This window comes from Trichomycterus rosablanca, chromosome 4 (genome assembly GCF_030014385.1).
Source record: "Trichomycterus rosablanca isolate fTriRos1 chromosome 4, fTriRos1.hap1, whole genome shotgun sequence".
In the NCBI taxonomy this organism is placed as follows: domain Eukaryota; kingdom Metazoa; phylum Chordata; class Actinopteri; order Siluriformes; family Trichomycteridae; genus Trichomycterus; species Trichomycterus rosablanca.
In genome coordinates, this window is record NC_085991.1 from 3384693 (window position 1) to 3405955 (window position 21263).

Below are 21263 nucleotides of genomic sequence, written 5' to 3' on the forward strand. Positions count from 1 at the left end.
GTCCTTTCTGTGTGGAGTTTTCATGTTCTCCTCCTCATGCAAGTGAGGTGAATTGGAGACGCTACATTGTCCATGACTGTGTTCGATATAACCTTGAGAAGTGATGAGCCGTGTGTGGTGAGCAACTACCGTGTCTGTCATAAATGTAAGCAAAGTGTAAAACATGACGTTAAAATCCTAATAAATAAACAAGCAAACAAAATGGGCAGTGGCAACACTGATGACATGTGCGCCTCCTAATGGTTGGGCTGTTTCTGCCAATTGCCCCATTACTCACCCATTAGTCTTGATTCCCATTAAAAACACACTTTATAAGCACCGTGCTGTGCAGTAACATGAACAATGTTTACAGCTGGACTTAAATTGTGTGGTTTATGTGTGGTTATGCATGTAAAGCTGCTTACACACATCCCGTCTCAAATTTAGACTCACTGGTTTATTTACGGTGCACTGGTGCCACCTTTTGTCCGACAGAATTTGCAAAACACTGAATGCAAACCCAGGATCACCTGATCATCATTTACATACATTCCACTCAGAAAAAAAAAGCTGGAGTTTGGTTATATGGTACTTTTATTTGCACATCTATTTCCAAGAGAGTAAGCTGTCCATTTTTTGTAAGCTTGTGAACAAAGAGACCAGATGAAAGGTATTACAGAACAAACATCACAATAATGCAATGAAAGCACTGGATCGTCTGTGCAGTCGGCCAGGCAGGTCGGTAACTGATATCATGCGAAATGTCCACAATCAGTTTATACATCACATCACGGTTACACCTATCTTACAAAGAAACAAGGTTTATACAATTTAATATGCTGCATGTGCTATAGAAGACCAATTTTACTGGCGAGTAAAGAATTTGGTATATTTATATATCATATTTCATTAGAAAAAAAAAAAAACATTTGCGCTAACAAAGCACATAAAAAACCCTTACACGATTTATAATGATCAGATCACCACACTTTACATCTACAACCGTAATATATATATATATATATATATATATATATATATATATATATATATAGATATATATATATATATATATAAATATAATGCCAGCGAATACATACAGTCTGCAGCGATTTGCAGTACGTCAGTCAGGATGGTCCACAGAATGATGCTGATCATTCCTTACGTTGCAATACACTCACAATTTCTTTTCTTTTAAGTGCGCTAGATACCAGGTACAAGTGGGGTTCAGTTGGTTTTTTTTTATTCTTTTTTTAAATAAGTCGATTTATATGAACGTATTAGAGACCAAGATAGCTAAGAACATTATCTTATAAATGCCTGTCTACAAATAATGCACATAAAATGCTTGATGCTCATGGTCTTAAAAGCAGGAGAGCTATATCCTTGCTAGATTTAGCTGTTCATGGCTTTTCATTTGAGTTTGTTTATTGATTTTTTTAGAGCTTTTGTAAGTAATAAACAAACAAAAAAGTGTGCTAAATTTGGTTGAGAGATTTTAATGTAAGGAAATAAGTGAGTCTGACCTGCGCAGTTTTGTTCAGATTAGTGATCTTTTGTTTCCACGTGCTAAACAATGATGGTCTGAGCAGTTTGTAAAGATATTCCATGTAAATATGTGTGTAAATAAAAACTTCTGGTGGACGCCAGTTAGACCAGCCCACAGTTGCAGAGTTTAATGTTAGCTTAGCATAATGCAATGAATTGTGAACCAGGTTAGCTAGCTCAAATCGCTGACTTTGTATGTTGTAGCGCATATGTTGTATGTTTGAAATCTGATCGACGCGCTAGCATTTCAGTTCTGACGATTATATAAAAATGGCATAAATACACAGTGAAGCGATCGATTTTTTAGAGTGCTGGTCTTTTAGTTCCAGGCTGTAACATAAACGGCTATCAGCTAGCACTCTACAAAGAAACCTAACTGGGTTTTATTTTCCTGCAATAATCCCCAACAGAAATACAAACATGACTGTGTTTCTTTTATATTTAATAACTACGTTAGCTAGACAAATAACATGCTTTTCTGATTTGGTGATTGGTGACATTTCTGGACGTCATTTTAAATAGATAGCTTCAAAACCATTTGCTAAGTTAGCTTAGTTATTTTCCTAGATTTGGCTACTCATTTGACTGGACAAGTTTAATCCTGGCTGTGGATTAGAATTTGGATTTTGTCAATGTACTGTACATTATGTACATATTAAGCATAAAGTTTAAATAGCGAGTTTTTTTTCTTTTAGCATTGTTGGCTAAAATGTATGCTATTTAGCATTTAATGCATATTCAAAGTGTTAAAAATGCATCATATGAATCAATGCAAATCTACAGACGGCACCTGATTCCCAGGCAGAACCCTGGAGTCTATCTAGGTCTCTAATTTGTTTAGTTTTGCTTGAATTTGGCTGCATCTTTAACCCTTTATGTACAAGTATACTGTACTGTACACATATCGTCACATAGCGTATAGAGTGCCGTGAAGGGGCTTGACACTACTCTATTAGTTCAATTTACAGAAGAATTGGAAGACCATTTCGTTCCTCAGTTCAAAAATGGCCTTTTAATAATTGGCTTTTTGGATAGAACTCCATTGGAACTCAATGGTTCGGCCCGAAAACAAAAGAAAACGTGTAAGTAGACGCACTTGTTTACCTGGTGAACCGAACACACTCTAAAAGAAAGTGAATCTGAGATGTGAGAGAAGTCAGCTCTGGGTGTATTTCCTCAGGACCGACTGGTAGAACTCGGATTTTAAAAAACGCGGGTAGCTGTCCCTCGCCATGAGCCTGTAGACGTGCGTCTGAGCCATGTCGAAGGATTCCAGGTTGGGCTCGGAGATTTTATCCGTTATGTTTGCCCTGGTTTTACAGTCGATGTTGATCTGGAAAGCAGCGATAATGAGCAGCATGAAACATGGCTGATTTAATTCAAGTCAAGTAAATACCAGACATAATTTCACCTACATTTCTGTATTTCTATAATAAAACTGTCATGAATTCTGGCAGTTATTTTTGGGATGCTAACCAGACTGTAAAATAACAAGTCTTAAAACTAATCTTGAACAACTTGTTTGTTAGATTTGACCCAGCATGTTGTGTTAAGTATTAAAATGTTCATAATTCCTCAAGATAGATAAGAGAGATAAGATAGACTTTATTGTCATTGTAGTTATACATCGAGACTTTGTTTGGTAGCTCTCAGTAAGATCAGCAGCAATAATAAAATAAACTTAGGATAAAAAAGTACAAAAAATATAAAATAAAAAACTCGGTACAGCACAAAATAAGCTAAAAATTACAGGAAATATGAGAAATGAGTGTTTACATTGTGACAGGTAGTAATTATTATCATTATTATTATTGCACAATGGTATATTTATGTACAGAATTTAAAGTGATACGTGCTTTAATAGCAGCTTGGGGAGGGCAGGGTTCAAGACAGTTTGGTTTGCCGTCTCAGTAGCTATGGGTGTGTGTCTGGGTGGGGGGTGGTGGTTGGAGGTGTAATGGAGGCTACAGCTCTGGGGGAAAAAGTCTGTTTGTCCGGGTCTTTGCTTGGGTCTCTGATCGGAGTAGCAGGTTGTAAATGTTAAAGCTGACAGAAATATATTATTTGCTTTAGTAAAGTGGACAGCGGTGGCTCCGTGCTAAAAGGTTCTTAAAAGGTTGAGGGTTCAAGCCCCACAACTGCCAGGCTTGACTGTAACATAAATGGCTATCAGTTGGCGCTCTACAAAGGAACGTAACTGGGTTTAATTTTCCTGCAATAATGCCCAACAGAAATACATACACAACTGTGTTTTTTACTTTTAATAGCTAAGTTAGCTTAAAGTTACTTAAAAGGTTGAGGGTTCAAGCCCCATCACTGCCAGGCTTCCACTGATGGGCCCCTGAACAAGGCCCTCAACTCCTCATTGCTTGGCTTGTATCTTGTCTCAGTTGTAAGGAGCTTTGAAGAAGAGAGTCAGTTGAATGCATAAATGTAAAGGACTAATGTAATCAAATATTTAAAGCAAACCTATGAGTATATAACTATGCAATTCATGTTAATGCACTTTGATTAATTCTCAATTTATAAACGTATGCTTTATTTTAAGACACTGCACACTGTAAATTCTTAACATATTTCAAATGTTTTGCTCAGTACATTTGTTTATATGAATATTTTATATGAATATTTGAATATAAAAACTGGCTGATGTAGATTTGCTTGGTCATTGTTGTCTTTTTTTAGTCACCTTTTAATCTGTTGTGATTTTTAATAATGTTTTAATTGCAGTCTAAAACTGATCTAAATAATCAATACTACCACAACTAGAAGAATTAGACCTTTTCCTAATAAAAAAATAAAGCCGTGCTGTGATTATTGGCCAATTACTGTTTAGCCTGGTAAAATCAACCTTATTTCAGTGGTCCAAACAGTAAAAACAGCACAGACGGACGGTAAAGTGATAAAAATAAAGTGCTTGGTTGATTGTGTCTGCCTACCCGACTCCTACTGTCTAGTGAGGCGCTGACAGAAGTAAATTGTTGGAGGATGTTTGCTAGTCAGCATTGATGTCATGCATAAGATGACAATGCAAGGGGGACAGAGGGAAGGCAAGGGAATTGGGCATGTCTAAATTATTATTTAAATAAAGACTAAATGATTATTAGTATTGAGTTCTGTATAAAACAGTCCATATATTTCTGCCACTAATGGATGAACAAATATTAAGATCTTTAACAGTTTGTTCTGGGTTCTGTAAATACATATCAGCTCAAAATGAATGCAAAGCAAATGAGATTATTATTTTGGGGTTGTTAAAGTGGTTAAAATTCCAATTTCAGTGACTGGTGGCTTCTCTGTGACCATATAAATGTGGCTATTTCATCCTAAAATAATGATGATCTCTTGCCAAGCTCAGGAAGAAAACCCAAACTGGCACCTTATGCTGAGAGGAAATTCGTCCGGACAGACAAATGTAATCCGGGAACAACCAAAATAGGTCTGCTATAACTAAAAGCAGCCTAAAAAACTCTCTGAATGGTGTGAAGTTGCTGGCTGCTTCTTTACCCCCGCCAGCAGTGAATTCTCACAGAGAACCAAACCACCACACCCTTTGACAGACAGCAGGAGTCGCATTTGCAGAGGCAATGAGGGGAAACCCTGTCCCATCTTTTCTCCACCAGATACAGACAGCTGTGTCTGTTGAGCACCCGGCCAGGCTTTTAGCATCACAGTGCAAAAAGAAAAGAATTGAAGTTTTTGATATCTGATTCTGGTAGAAACAACTACTTTTACCGGGTGTTACAGTTCTATTTTAGAGGATTTTTATATTTAATGATGATTCCTTTCGGCTGCTCCCATTAGGGGGCACTACAGCAGGTCATTCAACTGACATGATTTGGCACAGTTTTGATGTCGGATGCCCTTCCTGACACAATCTCTGCTATTTATCCAGGCTTGAGACCTGTACTAAGGGTGCACTGTGTCCCCCTAACGGATAGGTTCACGAAACACCATGCGCCCTCTGTATTTGTGAGCCCAGCCTGGAATTCGAACCCCTAGAGCTCAGACACTCCACTTCACAATACTTTACACCCAGGAATAAGTATATTTGCCCAAAATATGCATATTTAGATGCATATTAGATTAAATATGAATAATAATTAAATTTTTTTGGCTGCTCCTGTATGTAGGTGTCTCCACGGCAGATCTGATTCCATAATAGACTTGGCATAGTTTTTACACCGATACCCTACCTGATGTGACCCTCTATTTTATCTGGGTTTGGCACTGAGAGAGCCCCCCTCCCCTTGTTAGACATACAGAAACCTAAATGGTCAATAGCACCACTGAGTTTTGAACCCTGTGTCCTCAGCTCTCAGAATTAGTAGGCTAGTGCAGCGTTTCCCAACCTTTTTTGCATTACGGACCGGTTTCATATAAGATATAATTTCACGGACCGGTAGGGAAGGGAGGATTTAATAATATTGCTCACAAAGGTGTAAAACGAGCTTTTTCCACTGCAAAGAGACGCTGCTTCCACCTAGGGGTGACAGTAAGACAATAACACCCGAAATAGAAGCGGTGAAAACTTTCTAGCGATCTCTAATTATTCATTCTTTCTGTGCGGCCCGGTAATAAATGACCCGTGGGTTGGGGACCACTGGGCTAGCGTACCTATAACAAATAGAATGGCAAAAATCTCTAAAATAGCAATCGTACCAGTAACAAAACAGCTTTTTATTATAGTGTAACATAAATAATATAACACATTTAGCTCTGTTCCTGTTAGAATCCTGTAATCAGGTAATACTGAAGAGCATCAAACTAAATTTTAGGAATGAATTCCTTTCATATATACAGTGTCCAACTGCAATCTCTAGTTTATAAGCTCCACAGATGAAGCAAACAAGTGCATCATGTGCCCGGCGCCCCTCCCAGGCAAATCAGCTTACGCAATTTGTTATGTTTGGGCATCATGCTCAGCCAGCGCAGAGCTACTTTAAATAAAGTCATCAGTATCTGAATCCCGGTTCTGGTTCTGTGACAGACTGAAATTCACAAAACACACTGGTAAAATTAAACCCCGAGGGCACTGAATCAAAATACTGACTCAGAATACTGACTCAAAATACTGACTCCAAATACTGACTCAGAATACTGACTCAGAATACTGACTCAGAGTTCGGTTCATGCTGTGACGTACCTGTCTGGGAGCCTCAGTTTGAACATACTCAGAATATATTCGGTTCGCCTCGCACGTCATCTCCGTCCTGCAGCTGATTTTCTTATACTCCTCACAGGCCTCCCAGAAGAGGATGTTCTCATCACTGTACTCGCTCTTCAGAAAGGCCTTGAATGCCTCCATTCCAGCTACAACAGCAAAAAATAGATTACAGATTTTACACCGAGATTAAAAAATTACAGGAAAATCACAAACATTTGCACATTTTAAAGCTTTATGGTTAATAAGGCTGCCTGTTGGGTGGGGCCTGGACTTTCAGAGGACGCAAAGCTTTCATTTGAATGGCGAGGCTGAGATTTGAATTAAGCAAAGCGCCTCGCAGAATGACGCAATCAAGTACTTCGGCTTTAGGGTTGCTGGATTTTAGCTCTTCCTGGGCATTACATCTAAATAATTCAGTCTGAGTTTGTATTTTATTCTAAATTAAATGTTATGAAGATTTAAATTGTGCTGAAATGAATCTATTTACCGAATTAAAACAGGTAACTTCGAGTACATTGAGATATAAGCACCAATGTTTGGTTTATACCAGATTTTGTGTTTTAAATTATTTTAAATAATGACCTTACACTACAGTACATTACCATGAGCTCGTTGGACATTTCCTTCCAAAACTATGACCATAAATATGGAGTAAGTGTGTCTGTATTGACTGTATTGTGTCCATTCAGTCAAAATAGCATTTGTGAGGTCATGCACTGATGTTCTGGACCTTGCTGTGAAGTTTTATGCATATTATTAATTTTATGGTTAATTTTATTCAATGTTTTCATACGCTTGCTGGCAATGGATCTGACTGAAACACCTGAACTTCTAGACTAAGCGTCCTCATACTTTTGGTTATAAAGTGTATGTATGTTACCTTGCAAATAATGAGTCTGAAAACTGGATTTACTGATGGAGGCATACTGGTATAATTATTTATTTATTTTTTATGTTCTTGTTGACTGTTGAAATTCATGTAACCATATGTAAATACATACACTAAGTGACTTAAAGTATGTGGACATCACTCTTACCTATATGCTAATAAGTTAGTTTAAGCATGACTGTAAGGCCCCGAACCACAATCTCGTGAAAAACCTTCGGGATAATTATGGAAGTCATTTTAGAGCTGGACCTTCATGTCCAACATTAGTGACTGACCTCACTAAAGCTCTTTCCTGTACACACACTTCAAAATCTTGTAGACAGTCTTCCCAGAAAAGTAAAAGCTCTTATTACACACGGCCAACAATGGTCGGGTGTCTACATACTTTTGGTCATACAGTGTAACTTCTATTTCACACTGAAAATCAGAAATCAAGGTTTATCCAGTCCTTTATCCATATGGTTGCCAATAATTAGTATAGAACTTACAGTTTGACATTTTCCTGACACTACCCAGAAATGTTTTGGGTTTTTTTGAGGTCTTGCAGTATTATTCAGTATTATTCAGTATTCTGAGTGATTTTTGCTTCTTGTACAGAGGTTTTTGTTCAGTGTTTCTAGGTTTTAGGTGTCTGTTTAGATTATAGGGATCAATTTATACAGGAATTTGAAGAGAGAAAATAAAACTAAAATGAAATTTACTTCAATTTAATGGTGTATTTAATGTTATCAGGTATCTTAAATCGATAAATCAACATTATTGTGACATTGGAGAGTGAAAATCAACCTGTGGTCCAACACAACTCACAGATTTGTGTTCTAAGATCATTTAGTTGATTATTCATATAAGTCGTTTCAATGATTTTATTTTTGTATTGTTGTATTTTCTTAGAATATAGGCTGTAACCACAGTTCTACTGTTTAAATTTTGCTTGTTTATATTTTTCTATACTTTGAAATGATTTAACTCATAAAGTAAATCTTTATTTAGTATCTATTATTTAGTCTAAACATGTATTATGTGTGTTTTTAACATTGAATTATCATAGAAATACATATTTGTTATTTGTCCAACATTACCTAGACATTTCTTGGTTAATTTTATAGCAGTTTAAGATATTTCCAGAAATCTCAGCTTGTTTTGTATTTTTTGTGGCTGCTGAACTGAATAATTCCAAGTAAAATTACTAAACGTGTTATTTAATGTTCAGATGTATACTGCAGTTAGAGTTTATACAGAAAATATACAATCAAAACCAAAGCTAAATTATTAAATATAGACGATTTAAGTGTACTTCAGGGACCAGGATTTGTTCAGTCTGTGCCAGTGCTTTGAATGATTTTTAAAGTATTTACATGTAATTACCATGTGTCGTGTACAAATCTCTATTTTACCTACAGCACTGGGATGTTTTTAGACGAGTCATTGTTGTACATTGTACTGCTGTAGTTTTATTATTATTAATAATATTATTTGTGGCTATTTACGTACATTGTTGCTTGTAAAAGCACTTAAATATTGTTAGAGTTTATGCTAAAAATAAAAATATATAAGTAGAAATTTAAGAAAAATTAAGTAATCAGAGCTATTGTTTAAATATAATAAGTCTGTGGTCTATAGAGGAAGTGTCCAAATTCACTGTTGCCCATTGACTTTACAAATAATGAAGTACTAATTGAGCCTAGATCTTACAGTTAATTATGTATTAAGTTTAAATACTTTTATGTAATTGTGTATTTAATCTTTACCAAGTGTTACCAATAAACCTAAAGTGTTACTAAAACTAATATAATAATAATAATAACATTTTATTTATAAGCGCCTTTCAGGAAGCCCAAGGACACTGTACAAACATTGGCCTAAAACAGCATGAAAATGAATTAACATTAACAATACATAAATAAATAATAAATAACCAGCAACAATCCATCTAATAAAATAAATTCAATAAAACAAAACATAAGCAAATTAAAATTAGTAGAAAAAGGGGGGTAAATTACTGGCAGATTTTGTTTGTTTTAATTGTTTTTTGATTGATTGATAAAGTTAATTGATATGAAATTTAACCTCATAATCATCCACGTCAAACAGGTGCAGAAAACTTAATATTCTCAAGTTAAAAACCAACAGTTTCTTTTATGATTTTAAAAGGATTACACAAACTAACACAGATTGTGGACAGTAAGACTTTTAACATCAGCCATGTGCAGATTTGACACTCAGAAGCTTGAGGTTCTCAGACTTCTTTTAGTTTGTTCTCACATTTATCTTTATTGGATATTTTATAAAATAACGAATATCGACAGTAGAATTTATTGAATATTAGCAGCAGCTGTTACACGTTTATTAGTGGTAATGCTCGGATCTGCTTCCACCGCTTCCATCAGCAACAGGAAGTGCTGATGGACTTATTGTAGTCCTAATTAGACTACACTCCCCACGGGCTCCTGAAGGATCCATGAATATAAATTAAAATCACAGTTAACATATATGTTTACCAAGTATAAGCAGGTTTTAGGAATATTGTTAGAAGCAGCTTATACTAATCCCCTGTGTATTTATAAACACATTACCACAGAGTGAACATGGGAGGTGTTTACATTTATCATCTGTCTTAAACTGCCTGTAAACTTCACAAATCTTGTTTGTTTGACTCATATTATTATAAGATATTAACATTTATGCTGGTGAATTTACATAATCTTCTTTTGTATATATATTTTTTATCTTTCTTTTAGGCAGCAGATAGGTTGTAAAGTTATAGATTAAATGTCTTTCTATGAGAATTTATACAGGACCAAAAGATTAAAACAAGAAGTTTGAAAGTAAAACCAACATTTAAATCATTTTGTCAGATGTAAACAGAAGCAATAATAATGTATATAGCAAAGAAGCAACATATAATTAAAACAGCTTGAGCAGGAGTTCAGCGTTTGTTTAGCACAGACTAAAAGTCTGAGGGTCACAAATTCATTTATTGTTGCTCCTAAATTAAGATTTACGTAAGTGTGCTACTTAGAAAGAGAAACACCATGATACTAAAATCCTGATCCATGTTTTAGTGTTTGTTTTTTTTATTATATTTTCTTTACTCTGACTGTTTATGTATTTATTAATTTATTTTTCAAAAAAGACAAGCAAATAACTTCATATATATAAAGAACTAGAAAGAGCTTTTACTTACTTTTCTTGAATGTTATTAAAAAATCTTGATTTAAATCATTTACCAAACAAAAATAATTTTACTAAAATAGCAAATTCAATAAACTTATTGTTTACCCTTACATTTTTAGTAGACTTTTAATATTTTTTATTTTACTCTTTAAAAATGTCTAACATTTAGCAAATAAGAAAAAAATATGCTCTAAAATACCCTCTTTAAGTTGTTTCCCTGTAGAATATGTAAATAAGGAAAAGTGATGATGCACTTTAAAATTAAACCAGACCTGGACTTTGACCAAGAGCATCCAAACTTCTGCATGAGACTCAGACTGAATGTTTTTATCTCACTAAGAAGTAAAAACAGTACATAGATAAATGGCTTCGTACCTTTAGACTCCAGGAGTTTCTCGATCGATTCACTCCAAACTGTGACATCTTCCACTGGGTCCTTGGAAAAGCAACAAAATCTACCCTTGAAAATGACATTGAGATCTTTCACTAGTCACATAGACTGCAAAACCAGAGTAACCCTACATGCTGAGCATTAGAATGATTTAAAAATTCAATTAAGATTCAATTCTAGCCTTAAAAATACACACAACAACATTTAACATCGACAGTTTGGTACTAAAATTGTAAAAAAAAATTCAAATATCACTACTGAAATTCTTAACCCTGCAGTAAAAATCCCTTCCATTCACTCCCAACCCATTTAAAATTAATCCTAAACGAACTCACTTTATGGCCATCTCTGCCACTTTGTCCTCCAGTTTCGCCTGCCGCTCAGTCTGCCAGTGTGAGAGACTGCCGAGGGTCGAAACAGGTCTACCTCCATGAATAGAACACATGGAAATGAACATGCAAAGTTTCGTTTGGGAGGGTCACCTCACCACAGGGCCTGTGGGGAAGCCTCTTCCGAAATGAGTTGCAGCACAGGTGACGCCATCCTCCAACTCCAACTCCAAGAACTTGTGTATCCATCAGATTGCTGCACTGATCAGGTACACGAGGCTGGGAGAGAAGTTTTAATAAAGCAGGATGGACCATTACTGAAGAACAGAGAGGAAAATGAGATATAATAAACAACAGGCTAAAAAAACTCTCGTCCTGGTCGAGGCCCTGTTATGGACGTAACACCCTGGACCCTGGTGGAACTGGGCCCCCTTGTTACCCTGACCAGAATAAAGTGGTCAATCAAATAAATCAATAGATTATTATTATTATTATTAGCATTTGTGTTATTATTATTACTATATTATTAATACTTTATCTTCTTATTATTTTTATTATTGGTAATAATGTTTTTGGTGTCAAGTACAACTGGTTATGTTGGTAATACACACACACACACACACACACACACACACACACACACACATATATATATATATATATATATATACATACCGATCAGCCATAACATTAAAACCACCTCCTTGTTTCTACACTCACTGTCCATTTTATCAGCTCCACTTACCATATAGAAGCACTTTGTAGTTCTACAATTACTGACTGTAGTCCATCTGTTTCTCTACATACTTTTTTTAACCTGCTTTCACTCTGTTCTTCAATGGTCAGGACCCCCACAGGACCACCACAGAGCAGGTATTACTTAGGTGGTGGATGATTCTCAGCACTGCAGTGACACTGACATGGTGGTGATGTGTTAGTGTGTGTTGTGCTGGTATGAATGGATAAGACACAGCAGTGCTGCTGGAGTCTTTAAACACCTCACTGTCACTGCTTGACTGAGAATAGTTCACCAACCAAATATATCCAGCCAGCAGCGCCCCATGGGCAGCGTCCTGTGACCACTGATGAAGGTCTAGAAGATGACCAACTCAAACAGCAGCAATAGATGAGCTCTACATGCTTTGGCCCCAGCTCATCTTTGAGAGCTCCTACAGCCTTACGCTCCTTAAGGTCCTCCGGTGGTAGGTTTCGCTCTATGCCTCTGATTAAACTGTCCTCAATGGGTGGCAGATCTTTTAGTGCTGTTAGTTCTGGAACTCTCTGCCTCAATCCCTGTGAGATTGCTCTTCTATTTCTTCTCTCTACTTAAGACTCATCTCTTCAAACAGTATTTTTGTTCCCTCTCTCCTGTAAAGCGACCTTGAGACTGTGAAAGGCACTATATAAATAAAACATCATTATTATTATTATAGTTTGACAACACCTATTAATAAACTATTGAAGCTATTGAAGTTCTCTGCTATGTGAAGCTTGCTTGACTGTGGACAATGTCGTCTGTGCACCAGCTGCTCGTACTTCATGGTATAACATCAGGATGAATTTCCTCTCTGCACAAGGTCACAGTTTAGGTCCGACCTCGGCTTTACTTTCAGACCCCTGTTCTATTTTGCGATGAGTGCTGTCACATGACCTTATTTATTAAATGACTGCTGCTACTTGCACATAATGTTGCACAATTCACACTTTAAAATAACTGCTGCTGTATTTTTCTGTATTTATGCTGTATAACACTGCATAATTTCTGCACCTTATGTAACTGCTGCTATGTGCCTTTTGTACTGCCTTATTTTATTTCTATTTTTTTCCTCTGTATATAAAACGTTTTTTTATAGTTTAAATTTATATATTTTTAAAAAGTTTTTTCTAGTAATATTCTGTTAGTTTAATTTTGTTTTATGTTTAATACTTATTGATGTTTGGAGGACGAACAAAGTAAGAATTTCATTGTACAGTGTAACTGCTAGTTCTTCTGTGCACATGACAATAAAACTCTTGAATCTTGAATCTTATAAATATATGGGCACAAAGAAGTCACCAGCGGTATTCAATCATATTTAAAACCACTTAATAATTACTATAATTATTATTTTTATTGGCAATAATGTTTTTGGTGTCAAGTACAGCTGGTTATGTTGGTTATATACAGGGGTCAAGGCACCGGTGACCCCTGTGTCCATCAGGGGGGTCAGTGTGGACATTGTGGAGGACTATAAATATTTGGGAGTACACATTGACAATAAACTGGACTGGACTAAGAACACTGATGCCCTCTACAGGAAGGGCCAAAGTTGGCTCTATTTTTTGAGGCGCCTGAGGTCCTTCAACATCTGCCGGACTATGCTCAAGATCTTCTATGAGTCTGTGGTAGCGAGTGCTATCCTCTATGCTGTTGCATGCTGGGGAAGCAGGCTGAGGGTGGCAGATGCCAACAGACTCAACAAATTGATCCGCAAGGCCGGTGATGTTGTTGGTGTGGAGCTGGACTCCCTCACTGCAGTGTCGGAGAGGAGGATGCTGTCTAAGCTGCAGGTTATTATGAACAATGGCTCCCACCCACTTTATGACACGGTGATGAGACAAAGGAGCACATTCAGTGCAAGACTCATCCTACCAAAATGCACCACAGAGCGCCACAGGAAGTCTTTTCTACCTGTGGCCATCAAACTCTATAATTCCTCCCTTAATGTGTGACATTATGGTTTATCTGTGTAATATTCAGTATTGATATGTGCAATATTCAGTTTTGATATGTGCAATATTCAGTTTTCATATGTGCAATATTCAGTTTTCATACGTGCAATATTCAGTATTAATATGTGCAATGTTCAGTTTTTTCATATGTGCAATATTCAGTTTTCATACGTGCAATATTCAGTATTAATATGTGCAATATTCAGTTTTCATATGTGCAATATTCAGTTTTCATACGTGCAATATTCAGTATTAATATGTGCAATGTTCAGTTTTTTCATATGTGCAATATTCATTTTTCACATGGGCAATTATAATAACGTAAGCATTTTAATTATTTAATTGTGTGTATATAACTTTTTAACTAAAAAATTTTCTTCTTTTTTCTTTGTTTTAAGAGAGTAGAGTGTTTATTATTTTGACATAAATGGGTGCTACTGTAAAAAACTGCAATTTCCCTCTGGGATCAATAAAGTATTCTGATTCTGATTCTGATTCTGATATATACACACACATGTACACACACAAATATATATATACATATTATCTAATATATATGTGCTGTATAATAGTAATTGCATTACATGGTCAATATTTTTATTTTATTCTACTCTACTTTATTTATCTGTTTTATTTACTCTATGTACTGCACTTACTGTATTTACTCTGTGCTGGAGCTGCTGTAACAAGCAAACTTCCCTCATGTGGATCAATAAAGGAATAGGAATGTTATCTCATATACTGTACATACAATTAGGGCTAGTTTGACAACACCTTCTAATAAACTGTTGAAGCTATTGAAGTTCTCTACTATGTGAAGCTTGCTTGACTGTGGACAGTGTCATCTGTGCACCAGCTGCTTCTACCTCAAGGTATAAAATCAGTTTCCTCTCAACACAAGGTCGCAGTTTAGGCTCGAGTCTCTTTTTTTTTTTTTTTTGCAATGAGTGCTGTCACATGACCTAATGAATAAATATATGGGCACAGAGAAGTCACCAGCTGTAGTCAATCATATTTACTCAGTCATATGAGTAATCAGTAAGAAAATCATGCTACAAAGTTCAATTACTAACCTTTTCTACATTATTGTATTAATCCAAGTTGCTGTTTGTGCACTGAATCGCTGAATCGTATCTAAGTGCACCCAATAGCCAAAAATATGTGGACTCTTAACCTTCAGCTGGATGGACATCCCATTCTAAAACCACATGCATTCAATCTTTTGCAAGAGGATTTCCCCAAGATTTTGGGGGTGCTTGTCAGATTTGGCATAATCAAGCACTGACGTTGGATGTAAAGACCAAAATCTGTGGTTGAGGACGGAGCTCTGTGTGGACGACTGGAGCTTCTCAACATCAACTTATTAAACCGGGTCTAGATACAGTATGATTATGCTCCTTGATATGACGTTCCAAGTCATTGCTACAAAGCCAGAAGCAAAGTGTTGTAAGATCAGACACTGATGTTGGATGTAAAGGCCAAAATCCAAGTCCCAATTCATCCCAAAAGTGTTCAATGTGGTTGAGGACGGAGCTCTGTGTGGACGACTGGAGCTTCTCAACATGAAACCAGGTAAAATAAGGTCTTTATGCTCCTAGATATGGTTGTTGCTACAAAGCTAGAAGCAAACTAAACTCCTCTGATGTTGTACATGCCTGGAGTTTTGGAGTGTTTAGCTGAACCATTTATGAGTTTCTGAGTTGATTCTGACTGTTAGTTTGACACTTTTCCCAGTACACTGCTGGTCGTGGTGGTCTCTCGCTGTACTTCTGATAGCGATGATGCCAAACGATTGTGGTGGTTTCATCTGTTTGGTCAGTGTTCCCGAAAAGCCGCCAATCAAACAATTGAATCAAACGCGTGATATTAAAATTGTTGAATGGAAATCTGGCCGTAGGCAAATGAAGTGTGGCTAATCCGACTTGCCCTCTCAGATTTGCCTATTGTACAACTGCAGCCTCGGCCCAAATGGAAACCAGCAGCTGTTTATATTTTTTCCACTGCTCTTTAATATAGATCACGTCACATAAACCGGCGGGGAAGAGCTCAGTGAGCGAGGTCAAGCGTTTACAGACACTTTTACAGTGCTGAGATTTTAATGATTTCCGCACCAGTCCTGTTATTAAAACACATCTTTTTTTTTTTTTTTTTTTTTTTTGGAAAAGTAAATCTGTTAGTGTAAAACAAAGCTACTTTTGATAGTTACCAGCCTCTCCAACGAAGGTCTTTTGGTCAACGTGATCAGCAAAGAAAATCAGTCAACCGTTAAGGTGCCAGTTATAGAGCAGGGGCGTCTTTCTTGCGTTGCAAACGAGCACCTTTGCAAACTAGCAGCCATCTGACGGAACATTCAATGGTCAGATGAAACACTGATTGATGACCAAAAAACAGCTAATAAAGGTTAAAAGACGATAAAAATAATCTCAATGTTGGATTCAGGCTGTTTTTTATACAACCCCAAATCAGAAAAAGTTGGGACAGCATGGAAAATGTAAGTAAAATAAAAACACAGAGTTTCTTACATTGACTTTGACTTTTATTTGATGTCAGACAGGATGAACCTGAGATATTTCATGTTTTATTTGCTCAACTTCGTTTCATTTATTAATAAACATCCATTCTTGCATTTCAGTCCTGCAACACATTCCAAAAAAGTTGGGACGGTAAAGCATTTACCACTTTGTAATGTTGCTGTTTCTTTTCACCACTTAAAAGACGTTCTGGCACCGAGGAGACCAAGTGATTTAGTGTTTCAGCTTTTATTTTGTCTCGTTCTTCCTGCAAACACGTCTTAAGATGTGCAGCAGTATGGGGGGTCGTCCACACATTCTCTACTGGGGACAGGTCAGGACTGCAGGCAGGCCAGTCCAGTATCCGTACCCTCTTCTTCCACAGCCACGCCTTTGTAATGTGTGCAGCAGGTGGTTTTGCATCATCTTGTTGAAAAATGCTGGACGTCCCTAGAAAAGACGACGTCTTGAAGGCAGCACATGTTGCTCTAAGATCTCAAAGTACTTTTCTGCATTAATGCTGCATCACAGAGTGTAAATGACCTTTACCAAGGGCACTGACACGCCCCATACCATGACAGACCCTGGCTTTTGGACTTGTTGCTGATAACAGTCTGGTTGGTCCTTTTCGACTTTGGCCCGTGATTCCTCGAGGCACACGGCCTCCATTAAAAAAAAAAAAAAAAAAAGACCTGGAATGCTGATTCATCTGACCACAATACACATTTCCACTGTGTGATGGTCCATCCTAGATGCCTCCGAACCCAGAGAAGTCGACGCTACTTTTGGACATGGTTAACATAAGGCTTCTTTTTTGCACAGTAAAGTTTTAAGTGGCATTTGTGCAGTAACTCTGTATTGTAGAGCTTGATAAATGTTTAATAAACTAATCCCTCACCCATGTGGTTATATCAGCTAGTGTTGAGTGGAGGTTCTTGATGCGGCGACGTCTGAGGGATGGAAGATCACGGCGTTCAGCATAAGCTTGTGTATTTGGCCTTCACGCACTGAAATGCCTCGTGATTCCTTGAATGGTTTAATGATATTCTGCACTGTAGAGGGAGAACATGCAAATCCCTTCCAATCTTTCTTTGAGGTTTATTGTTTTTAAACATTTCAATCATTTTCTCACACATTTGTGGACAAACTGGAGATTCTCTGATCATCTTTACTCATCAGAGACTCTCAGCCTTTCCTGGATGCTGCTTTTGTACCAAACCATGATCACAGTCACCTGTTTAAAATCACATCATTATTTAGTTTTTCACCTCATTACTAGTCCTAAATTGCCCCCGTCCCAACCTTTTTTGGAATGTGTTGCAGGCCTGAAATGCAGGAGTGGATGTTTATTAATAAATGAAATGAAGTTGAGCAGATAAAACATGAAATATCTCGGGTTCATCCTGTCATCATCAAATAAAAGTCAAAGTAAATGTAAGAATCTGTTTTCTGATTTGGGGTCGTATATCAAAAATGTCTTGTTACAAGCTTGGGAGATTGGCAAAGATAAAAAAATAGCTATTGAGGGTGAAAATACCAATAAATTCTGCCACCCTTGATGAATACTGGTAGTTGTGGTTTGTGCAACTCCTGTGCCTTACATTTCTTTGCTGTTTATGTAACCCTGTTTTGTTTAATTTTCCCAGGGACTCACCCCCCTTCTCCATACAGGTACCTAGATGGGTGCAGGCAGATGACAAAAGCAGGAATTTGAAGGAAAGGGGCTAAAAATTAACCTTGCTATTATGTGAGAAACCAAAAGTTCCGATTAACGTATCTCAGCAGGCTTCCGAGGCATGTAAATGTCCTCAGGCAATGGAAAATACAAGGACGAGCGGGATTTGCATGCATAATGACCCACGGCACACGGCTCCGAGAATTTGATTTCCAAAAGAGGTGGTGGAGACCTACTCAGTGCCATGCAGGTCGTCCTCTCTCCATCTCTCCACCTCAGTCCCTCGTTCCCACTCCGACCTTTAATGCTGAACACTTCCTTTACAACTGTCTGGGGGTTTGCCACTTCAAGGTTGGCAGGTCTGCATGCATGTCTGACACCGAAGTGGAAAGTAATTAAGAATTTGTTGATGAAACACTAATTGATGAAACACTGATTGATGAAGACCAAAAAAATTGTTAATAAAGGTTAAAAGAATCTGGTTCTCCGACACAGTCGAGCAAGCTTTATATCAGCATGAGTCTGAATCAGAATCATCTGACTGAGCGTTTGGTGGTCAGAAGAAACAGTGATTGGCGATGGTCCAGGCTGTTCTTCTGGGGCACAAACTTCCTTTACAACTGTCTGGAATTTGCCACTCCAAGGTTGGCAGGTCTGTGTGCATGTCCGACACCGAAGTGGAAAGTAATTAAGAATTTGTACTTTGGTTCAGTAGTTTTTCTTAAATACATTATTATTACATTTGATAAGAAAGATCTACAGCCAACCTTTTACTCACATTTAGAAGAATAGAACTAGTGACTGGGATTCAAACCCACAACCTTCTGAAAGAGCCGTAATGTACTTCATATTAATGATTTTTGAAAATTTGTTATTAGTACACTTTTAATAAAGTGGGGGGGGGGGGGGGGGGGGGGGGGGGGGGGGTGTTCATACATACAGACATGCCAACCTCCAGCCAGATGTAATGAGGCATCTGGCAGTTGGAAGAAAGCATGGTATTGGGGCAGTGGTAGCTTAGTAGGTAGAGCTTTGGGCTATCAATCGGAAAATTGTCGGTTCAAATCCAGGCTCTGCTGTGAAGCCACAGTCGGACCCTTGAGCGAGGCCCTTAACCCTGTCTACTCTAGGAGCGCCGTACAATTGCTGACCCTGCGCTCTGACCCCAGCTTCCAAAATAAAGGCGTTCTTTATTCTTTTTTAATCTTGAAGGCCTTGGGTGGAGCCGTGGTCAGATCCAGGTGGTTCTTCAGGGGCACAAACTTAAACTAAATCACTTTTGGTACATAAAACTGAGCTCACTGTAAAGCCGACATTTAACTTATTATACGACTTACTTACCACTAAGGGGGTCAATAAAGTCTTATCTTATCTGGGCGGCACGGTGGCTCGGTGGGTAGCACTGTCACCTCACAGCAATAGAGGAAGGTCCTGGGTTCAATTCCCAGGTGGAGCCATCCGGATCCTCTCTGTGTGGAGTCTGCGTGGGTTTCCTCCGGGAGCTCCGGTTTCCTACCACAGTTCAAAGACGTGCAAGTGAGGCGACTTGGAGACACTAAATTGAACCTGTCCTGTCATGAATGTAACCAAAGTGTGTAAAACATGATGTTAAAATCCTAATAACTATATAAAAGAGCTCTAATGTAATGTATGCGATTGATTTTATACACCTGTTAATGATGGGTGTGGATGAAACACCTGAATCGAATCATTAGGACTGGTGTTCACATACTTTTGGCCATCTAGTGTGTGGTGTATGTTAAGGAGGGGAGCTGCTTTCTGAAATCTGACCTCAAATCTAAAATCAGTTGAACCACAGAGCAGCTCGGCATTAGGTGTTTTGATCTGGGTAAACTCTGGACCACCTCTGTAACCCTGTTGGAGGTGATTTGGCTATGAATTTGTTTACAGCACCTGTGTGTGTGTGTGTGTGTGTGAGGCTCGTTTTTGAACATTTTATCATCATCATTCAGTTTAATATGTGCTTCCTGGAACAAAAAAAGATCTACTAATGCTCCCTATTGGTTAGATGTTTCTCCACAGCTATGACGTCACACCAGTGGAGGTTCCTCAGTCGGACACTAGGTGGAGATGTGGCTCCGCTGCCAACCTCACCCCACATGATGAGTCCTGTATTTCCTTCTGAGCAGAACCCTGTTGGGACGTGTTTATGTCTCAAGAGCTTTTGATTTTGATTTCTCCTAGGCCACGCCCTTTGTCTAGGCCCCGCCCTTCGTCTAGGCCCCGCCCTTCTTCTGGGCACTTACGAAATGCTAATGTTGTGGTGGGGGTTGGGGGATTTAGTCTGTCGTGTGATGCAGTACAAACCAAAGCCTCATTGTTGCATCATAAATTAGGGCGTGGTTACGGGTCACGGGTGCAGCTACAAGGATAAGGAGGGTCACTAAGAAGGTCACCAGAATCACGATCCCAAAATACACCCTGGACAAGGTGGCACTACTTTGCAGGGCATTACCCACTCACGTCACACTACACCACCCAGGTTCCCAGTAATACTAATACAAATGCTTTCAACTTTGGGTCAACAATTTAGGGAAGGCCCTTCTTGTGCCCCACTCTACAGCTCTGGAATGAACCGGAACATCAACTGAGACTTTTTTATGACCCACATCAGTGCCCAGCCATGCAAACCTTCTTTTGACTGATTGGGCACAAATCCCCACAGACATACTTCAGAACGACTGTTGTTCTAGCTGTGTGTTTATAAAATAGGGTGTCCAAATATGTATGGCCACATTGTGCTGGTAAGCCTGTTGTCCATTTGTGACCCAAGACCCAGTATTGGCCTCTGGTCACGGTCGTGGTGTGTTGCGACCCAAAAATCAGAGTTAAAGGGTAATGAGTTAAATGTTGTGAAGTCTGCAGACC

The 21263-nt window shown here is 38.0% G+C and overlaps 1 protein-coding gene across 1 annotated transcript; it reads right to left on the reverse strand.

The window, feature by feature from the left end:
* Positions 1-2683: 2683 nt before the first annotated feature.
* On the reverse strand, positions 2684-11691 carry rgs1 (regulator of G protein signaling 1). The gene is made up of 5 exons (XM_062992830.1): positions 11636-11691; positions 11484-11549; positions 11133-11212; positions 6674-6840; positions 2684-2860 (listed from the first exon to the last, which is right to left on the reverse strand). The coding sequence occupies exons 1-5, from the start codon at positions 11689-11691 to the stop codon at positions 2684-2686; spliced, it is 546 nt and encodes a 181-aa protein (XP_062848900.1).
* Between the last annotated feature and the right edge of the window lie 9572 nt (positions 11692-21263).

Coding starts and splice junctions, on each gene's coding strand:
- rgs1 (XM_062992830.1), bottom strand. CDS start 11,691: ATGGCGTCACCTGTGCTGCAACTCATTTCGGAAGAGGCTTCCCCACAG. Junction 11,213..11,483: donor GTGGCAGAGATGGCCATAAA/GTGAGTTCGTTT, acceptor TTTCAAGGGTAG/ATTTTGTTGCTTTTCCAAGG. Junction 2,861..6,673: donor AAACTGAGGCTCCCAGACAG/GTACGTCACAGC, acceptor GCTGCTTTCCAG/ATCAACATCGACTGTAAAAC.